General features: G+C 36.1%; 1 protein-coding gene across 1 annotated transcript in view; it reads left to right on the top strand.

Annotated features, from left to right (window-relative positions):
* The first annotated feature begins 693 nt into the window (after positions 1-693).
* LOC111054128 (cholinesterase 1) overlaps positions 694-9,420 on the top strand; it is a 120,633-nt gene continuing 111,906 nt past the window's right edge. Inside the window, exon 1 of the mRNA XM_039441303.1 lies at positions 694-1,187. Coding sequence (XP_039297237.1) covers positions 707-1,187 — 481 coding nt within the window. The 5' untranslated portion in view covers positions 694-706. The remainder of the gene's footprint in view (positions 1,188-9,420) is intronic.

Here is a 9,420-nt window from a genome sequence, read left to right as displayed (position 1 = left end):
CTGCGCGAGATCTACTATTCACAGAATAGTTTCTCATAAAACAAAATATTCCCTAAACTTGGTTTCATTATCCAACGGATACCTGGAAATCAAAATTGTAAGAAATCCTTCTTCCTCTCTGTCAATAAAAAGTTCAATGGGTTTTCATTTACAAAATTCATTAGTAGATTTTCTTCATTATCCTCTTCGTCCAGCATCACAGCTACAGCAACGTGTCAGACATCTATGTTGTCTATGACTGAAAATATAATCGCGCGCTGCGAGGTTGGTGCCAGAGAAAACACCCGCTTTTTTAACACGAACGCGTGGTTTCCGCATATCACTGATGACGGATCACGCAATAACACTGCGTGGTTCAGAGAAACCTAAGCTTGAAATTGGACCTAAATAGTTTAAATCTTACCGCAATCATAAGTGAACAGTTATAGTTGCCAGAATAAGTTTCCATAAGAGTGAGTAGAATTGACAAGAGTTTTCCTATCTAGAAGATGTGTATTCTCGAAATATTATTTAGATTAGAATAGCTTTCATAATTAATTATTTAACACACAAAATAGAAGTTAAAAAACATTATCGTTTTATAAATACATTCACTTTTATAATATAAAACACAATACAAACATTATTTATAGTTCAGATTTATTGTATAAGTGCGGTGGTAAGTGGTAAGTGGTTAAAGTGGTGAGGGTGGTCACGATGGTCGATAATGTGGGCTTTGCGTTTGCGTTGCAGGCATGGCGTTTGCACTGGCGTTCGCGTTGGCTCAGTTGGTCAGCGGTGGTCGGCTGAAGCGATGGGTGCCTGGCACTGGCTGGTGTTGGCGTTGGCATTGGTCACATGTCACTGTGCCCTAGTACGTGAGCCGCCCACACTCACCATCCCTGACCAAGGTGTGGTTGCGGGTCGTGAAGTGGCCGTTGGTCGTGGTCGCCGAGCTCTCCTCTACCTGGGCCTGCCGTTCGCTCAGCCACCGCTTCAGCATTTGCGGTTCGCTCCTCCCGTCACTGATCCCTTGCCTGCTTGGCAGGGTGTTCGCAATGCGTCTCTTTATGCTCCTGCCTGTATGCAGCAGCGGCAACAACTACAGCTCCATGACCGACTGCGGCTGGTCGAGCGACTATTTGCCGGTGATCATCTGTTCCGCATCGATGAGGATTGTCTCTACCTCAACGTATTCGTTCCCGACGGTCAGCCATCATTTCAATAGCATATTGTTTGTGCCCATGGTTTGGTTGTAGTTCATAATGCTATAAGAATTCTGTTGTTTTGGGACGTAAAAAAGTTATCTTTTTAGGGCCTGACTACACTGAGGGTGATCTGCGATCGCTGTCTATTTCAAACTGCCGTTGCGTAGCTTGAAATACGTCATCTGCTAGTGTTATTAAAAAAACACGATATAAAAAATAAAAACATAGAGAACCCTTTATTCAAAATATTTCAAAAGAACTACTCATTTTGAACTTGAAAATGGCCAAAAGCCGAAACTAGTTGTTCTTTTGAAATATTTTAAATAAAGGTTACTCTATGTTCTAATATTGTGTTTTTTAATAATTTTTGAAAGTAGTCCATGCTAGTAAAGTGATTTTATGAAACTGCTAATGTTAATATACGCTACATTGGTTTGAAATGGACAGATTTATTAACATTAGGAGACACGTCGGCTACGTATTTTAAAAGACGTAGATCAAGCTACGCTTCAAGGGTGTGAAATGACCTTTAATATCTAATTTGAATGGATAGAATTCTTATAACTCAATCGCATATCTCTCTCTAAGTGGCCGGGACGTTGAAGTCAGAATCACTTGATTCAGAGAGAAAGTAAGATACAAATTTCTAGATGATATTTGCACATTTTTTTCACAATATTTTTTTGACTTCCTGGGTGAGAAGTTCATTGTTCGATAGGATTTGGAATAAGATTGAATAGTTAAATATTTCTAATCTATAAATTCATACTTGCACAAATGATTACAATTTACTGTGTGCAACAGAAGATGAACAGGAAAACCCGAAGCTGTTTCTCTACAAAATTTTGACTGAGTTCAATGGTTTACATAATTATTTACTAATATGGTATATTAGTCCAAATATACTCGAAACCAGGTGTGCCCACTGTTGGGGGGGGGGGTGTTTGGAGGCAGAATGCGTCTTTGAAATTCTTGAGGGGGGTGGCTTGAAATTAAATCATGGGGTCCCAAAAAAATGTCAGCAGTGTTTGAAATGACTACTGATGAATTCAGGGTGAAAGTTGTTTTTTTTTCTTAATTTAGGGAAAAGGTGCGGCCATGGTATTGGGAAGGGTGGGAGCCCCTGTTTGATTATTTATAATACATTCCATCAACCTTCCTCTACTGAAAATGTCAGTAAGAAGTATAGCAGTTAGACACACATAGAAGTTATAAGTATCCACCCTTCTTTCATCAGGTGCAGTTGTTAAAAATATTCCTAACAAGAACAGTATTGTACAGTATTTTAAGCTACGCTGATAAATAATACAGTTCAAGCCTTATTACTTGCACTACAGAACATCCATATTCAATTAACATTTTTTTCTCCCTCGACTAACCCACATGATTAAAAATTAAGCTTACTAGACTGCTTCTTGCTTGATTCCAGTTTATTTATTACTAGGAGTCTATCCAGCTGTTTTAAACATTTTAATAAATTTGGAAAGTGAATGTTAATATTAGATTTCGGAGATAAGAATGAATCAATTATTGTAGTTTTCATTCCAACAATAGAATAATTTTTTCTATTGGAAATTCAAATCCAACATGATGCAGTAGTAGTTGGCCTGAAATTAGGCAAATTCTATTTTGTTTGTAGGTCCGCCTTATAATGGCAGTATTTGATTAAAACTGTTGTTGCTATCCTTGTCTATCATTTAACAGAGCAGATGTCATTATTTTTTTCTAGCTCTGCAGCATTGCCAGATCGTTCTTAACAATGTAGAAATATAATTAATAATCGAAATATTCAATATCAATCATAAAAATTTATTATTCAATAATTTAAAATATATTTCCTTGATGAATTAAATATTATTGAATATTTTAAACAAGGTTGAACAGTCGATATTGAATCAGATTTACTGGTATCAGCTATCCTCTATAGAAGGCAGTAACAAGGCGAAGAATCGGCAACGATGCTCCCCTATCTTTCCCCACTGTCATTAGGTAGTGTGGACCTTAAGGTTGTGCATACTAAAAAAAATTTTTTTTTCTTCTTCTAATCTATTGGACAGGTTCTTAGAACATAATCTATGCAATTGAAATATTTTTATCAGCTTCTGTTAGCTAACAATAGGGCTTCAAAAGTCACTTTTTTGAGGCATAATTATTATGGTACACATACCCTACAAAAACTACTGGTCAGAAAAATATGCAAGTCTCCTTTTCAATATAGCAAAAATTACGTCAACTTTGTTTTTGAAAATTTGAAAAAATTTAAATTTTCATGCATTTTAAACTCCTTTTTCACATTCAATGTTCGTTTTATAGACTTCAAATTCATAGCAACTTGTAGCGCTGTTCTTGATGAATAAAGTTGATGCTTAAACTTCTTTTATAGACACAATAATAGCCGCTGGTATGTGTACCTTTAAAGCACGGTTTTACGCCTGCTATGCTCGGACAGCAAGTGAATAGTACAGCTGGAGCGATCTAGCGGAATTAGTTTGTCCCTAGAGCTAAGCGCTCGACGTTAATATTGTTAGCTATTAATCAACTTACACATAGTTAAAAAAAACTTTAGTATCTACATAGTTAGAATACCTTAATCTGTCCATTTACCTACACAAAAAAGTCGGAAAATTGGTACGTAGATTTGCGTACATTAGACTGTAGATAGATCTAGATCGAGGTGAAGGACAGAATGATTCATAGATTGAGACCTGATTTGGACTGCTGTAGAAAATAATCTGTTGAAGTGAGCATAGCGTCTTATCAGGCTTGGTCTTTAATTAAGAAGCTCATGCATCACTGTGTTATCAAAGTAAAGTGGTAAATGATTTCCACGATTAATTTCCAATTCAACGATCAAGACAAAACATTCACGTTCGATAAAAGAGTTGAATATGCAGAATAATTGCTTTGATGATGATTATTATGGTTATATACAATTTAAAACACGCGAAACACTAGGTACTCAATACAGCAACATTCAAGACAACAATACTAGCTGATAAATATGCATAATACTGTACAATTTGCCTCAAATCATCAAACCTCAACTCATATGAACACAAAACACATACGATACAAAAATACACACATACACAGAAAAATAATTAATTGTCAATTTCATTTGAACAAAATAGGAAAGATATTTCAACATAAGACACCTCATTCAACTTGGCTTGTTTAGTTAATGAGATGAATGAACTATTTTTGTTTGTTTTGCACTAGCGTTTAAGTGATTGTGTTGTTTTGATTTGAGCTTGATATTGCAATGTATTTTATATAGGTTCTCTACTACTTTGAATAATATTATGTTGTGCTTTGCCGATATCGTTTTTCCTGTGTTTTATCACCACTTTGATTAGATATTACAGACAATACTCAGTGTTGTTTGAAACAAAACTATGGGCATTCAACAATCATAGACATCGGCTTACTCAATTTGTGTAATATCATACTGTGAATGCTTCTTCAATTCTTCAAGTAGATTTAATTTCAAATTAAATAAAACACATAAAACAATAATACAACCTTGGTTTATATTATTTGAACTCGTGTAGATGTGAAGATGGACATGAATAAAACATGTGTTGAATTCAACAGAAAAATGTCCAATCTCCAAGTATATCTTCGTTTGTTTTGTACAGAAATGCTCGAAGGTTCAATAAAAATAAGTAGAGAGGAATGAAGTTGGGGGATTTTAGGGGTCAGTAAGCGTGTTTGTGGGTGGAGCAGGGTAGCAGGGCGGTCTGTGGTGAGGCTGCAGGTGTGCTTGAAACGAAAATCGCCTGCCGGTACCGATACCGAAATTCGCGAGAAACTACTAGCACATGAATAATTCATGCTAGTTTTTGTAGGTGTTCGGACGCGTAGCTATAGGCTATATGGTAATCCGCTGCTGCTATCGTGCTTGCCACCCAACGGTCAAGGAGTCCAGGATCGATTCATTTCATTATTTCTTGTTCTTTACAAGTTGATTTTCCTCTCACATTGAACTCCAAAGTTGATAGTTATAATAAAGAGCCACTGCTAACAAATATATCATCCGATATAGAATCTATTATGAGGCAGTACATATTGAGTACTAGACTATTTACTTAATTCCTGATCATTTTCTCATTTTTTCCAAAATTGTTGTGTATTTTGAAGAATAACTATTTTCAAATATCTCATAACTAATATATATCTAATAACTTCTATGGAATTGGAAATTTTACATTTAGTATTGTATCTTTGATTAAGATATTTTATTGAAATGAAAGTATGTATTTCAAAATTCAAATTCAAATTTATTTTCGAAAAAAAAAACATAATACACGAATATGAAATACAATATACAACATATTTTGGAATCCTCCTACTAGACTATCGACTGCGTGTAGGGGTGGAGTTACATTATTACATACGCTTCATTTAACTGCTCTTAGAAGTAAGAAGTAAATTATAGAGTATTATAATGTGGACCTATTATTGAAATTTTGATTTTTAAAAATATAATTTATAGTGATGATGTATATTTTAATGAAGGAATGATAATAATGATTGTATTGATTGATTAATAGAAAACAATACTTAATTGAAGACCGCAGTGGAAGGAATTCCAGAAATTCTCAGCAGAAATTGATTGATTGATTGAGTACTTTATTTATGTAGATTACAATCTATACTGGCTTATACACTTATATACAATAGCTTACAATACAGCAAAATTATAGATGAATTTACATAATATAGACTAAGAAAATGATTATTGAACTGTATATGATATGAATAAGCAATTTGTATTATAATAACTATAGATGATTATATTGTTATGCATCTACGTAAATAGACGGAGCTTTGAACACATCAATGTCCATTCATTGGGAAGAATATTTAATATATTAATCGGAATATTGTAAAAGTTTTAATTAATATGAATATTTAAGGAAGAAAAACAGAAAATTGATTAAGTAGAATAATTATAAAGGTAGATAAGATCAAATTATTGATAAATAAAATGAAGTAGGCTGAAAGTAGATCAGGGTAATCAACTTTCAGTAATATACATCAGTATGCAGTGGATAATTAAAATAACATGAGTTTATATAATATATTTTAAAAGTTTGACACTTTAAAGTTTGTAATGAAAATTAAAACAGGAGACACGATATAAATAGATTGAAAACACTTAGACACTCATATTAGAAATGGGGGAAATTTTCGGAGACTGAGTCTCCTTTCTCAACCGAGCAGACTGCAGTTAGTTTTGAATCCAACGGTCGTGTGACCACAGAGTATGCACGGAGACTCAATTGTAGCAGCAGAGACCACAGATTACGCGGTGCAGACGGATGGGGAGAAAAAGGGTACAGATTCAGGGGACATTATGGGGTATTTAGGGGGCGGTTACAAACGGGATATTTAAGATTTGAGTGAGTTATGGATAAGGAAAGGTGTAGCTTTTGAATTGATAGAAAAGAGGAGATTTAAAAATAAGAAATCAAAAAAAGAATTAGACTAAAATTGGAGAAAGGAATTGTAGAATTGAACTTGAATGGAATTTATTTTTCATTTTTATTGAACATTTAATATATATATATTTGATAGCTGTGAAATTTATCATGATATGATGAAATTTATTTCAATTGAATTTAACAGTTGGTAGCTATGGTACTATTGCTGTCTGTTGAAACCAGGACTGGAATCAGCTCCAAGCACCCAAATAAAAGCCAATTCTTTCATCTTGACATCTATGGAGGGGGCTGTGGGAGGGAGGGTGGTAAGGACTTTGAATTTGAAGCATTGGTCGAAGTTCTTGTTGTGCTCAGAGCCAAGGGTAGGGATGGGTAGGGAAGTATTATTTTTAAAGGAAGCCCTGTGATTGTTGATCTGGAGGTTTAGGGCAGTGGTGGTTTCACCTATGTAGAAGGCAGGACAGAAGTTGCAGGAAAGGAGGTAGATGCAACTTTTGGAGATGCAATTACTGGATTGATGGATTTGGTGGGTGTAGTTGGTGATAGGACTTGTAAAGGAAATGGAAGAATCAGTGATAGGACAGGTTTTAGAGTGGGGGCGTTTGCAAGGTAGGGTACCAGGTGGAGTTGGGATTTCATCAGAGGTGAGTGATTTGTTTTTACTGAGAATTTTCTTGAGGTTGAGAGGTTGCTTATAAATGAGGGTAGGTGGTTGCTGGAGAAGGTGTTTGGTAGAGGGATTGGAGGAGACGACATGGAACAGATCTCTAAGGACAGGTTTGAGGTTTCCAATTCCAGGGAAGTAGGTGGTACAGAGCTTTGGAGTTTGTGAGATTCGGGAATTTTTTGTGGTTGGATTAGTGCCAGTTTTGGAGGAGATTTGTTTCTGTAACAACCTTCCAGGAAAGTTACATTTCAGGAGGGATTGGTGTAGTTCTTTTAGGTACTGGTCAAGATGGTGGGGATCACTGCAAATTTTTTGGCCTCGGAGGGAACGTGGGAGGGATCTTTTGATGTGGTAGGGATGGCAACTCTCAAAGTGTAGGAACTGTTGAGTGTGGGTGGATTTGATGAAAGTATTGGTGGATAAGGTATTGGAGTTGGGAAGGATTACATTGACATCTAGGAAGTTGATGGAGGATTCAGAAATATTCCAGGTGAAGGAGACAGAGTAGTTGGAGTTGAGTTGATTGAGGAAGTGGGTGAGGGTATCATGTCCATGAGGCCATATGATATGAGGAATAGGTTATCAATGAAACGGAGCCATATCAGGGGGGATAGGGTTTGTTTGGAAAGGAAATCTTGTTCAAGGAGGCCCATGAATAGGTTTGCACAGGATGGTGCCATCCTTGTGCCCATTGCTGTACCCTGGATTTGAAGATAACATTCATCTTCAAACCTGAAGGCATTGCTTGTAAGCACAAGTATGGCAAGGTTTACTAGGCAGGAGGTTGAAGGTGTGGAGGGTGTGGGTTGTGAGGAAAGGAAATGCTCAAGGGATCTTAAGCCTGCAGAATGGGGGATAGAAAGTGTAGAGGGAGGCTACATCAATGTTAACAAGAAGGAGTTGTTGGTCAGTTGGGAGGGTTGTGTTTCTTAGGATATCTATGAAGTGGAAGGATTCTCTGATATGAGAGGGTAAGGAGGCAACAATGGGTTGGAATTCAACATGGGTTCATTTTCAACATGGGTTGGAGGTGGAAATCAACAAGGGCAGAGATTCGTCAGAAAGTAAGTGAAACTGCTTATCTGATGTAACTGGTTGATGATGTACCATATATATATATATATATATGCATGCGCATGCGCATGCTCGAGAGCCGAGCGAGCTTCATCCTGACTTTGAAAAAACATCTTTTGGAACAAATGACTGAAACTCAGTCATTTAGGTTTAAGGTTTATATTGGTGGGATGAGTGAGAGATGGTTGTCATGTGATCATTCTAGGGCCGGACAGTTTCAGTCTTTTGTTCCAAAAGATGTTTTTTCAAAGTCAGGATAAAGCTCGCTCGGCTCTCGATGGACCTGATAGAAACAGGAAGTGTATTCCATGTATGACAGGCACTGACTAAGAAGGATTTTGTGAAAATAGTAGTTTGATGATTGGGTATCCTTAAAGTACTTTCTCCGGTTCTAGTATGTGAAGCATCTATCCTCCTACCTTCAGAGAAAAATTTGAAATCATCTTTAAAATAGTTTGGATTACCATATTTCAAGATATCTCTAACAAGCTTGACTATTTGAAAAAGCCTTTGATCGGGAAGCTTCAATGTTGAACTAGCAATGTGGGCTGGGGTGATATGATCATTGCATTGGAGAGAGTAGACGAAACGTAGACAATAATTTTGGCAACGCTGTAGTTTATCATTCAGAGTGACTTGCATATCGTTGAGAACAGAATTACAATACATTAAATGTGAGAGGATGAGAGATTGCACCAATAATAATTTAATGTTTCTAGGGAGGATATCGTGCATTTTCTTCAATGCATGCATGGCTGAGAATACCTTTTTACAAGTTTTGTTCACTTGTTCTGACCAGTAAATAGTATTATTGTTTCCAGTCGAGGTCAATATTGTTTATAAGACGGGAATATCTAATTATAATGAGTTGTGTTTGATGGGATTAAGCTTGAGGCTATTTTTCTTTGTCCATTTCACTATCAAATTGATATCCTGATTCATTATTCCAACTGTTTCATTAATTTTTGTTATGAGACAGCTTAAATAGATTTGAAGGTCGTCTGCATAAGTATGGAAGAAAGAGATTGATTTATATATGCCTTTA

This window comes from Nilaparvata lugens, chromosome X, assembly GCF_014356525.2.
Source record: "Nilaparvata lugens isolate BPH chromosome X, ASM1435652v1, whole genome shotgun sequence".
Taxonomy (NCBI): Eukaryota; Metazoa; Arthropoda; class Insecta; order Hemiptera; family Delphacidae; genus Nilaparvata; species Nilaparvata lugens.
The sequence above is the reverse complement of the archived record's forward strand: the minus strand, read 5'-3'. Positions and strand labels throughout refer to the sequence as shown.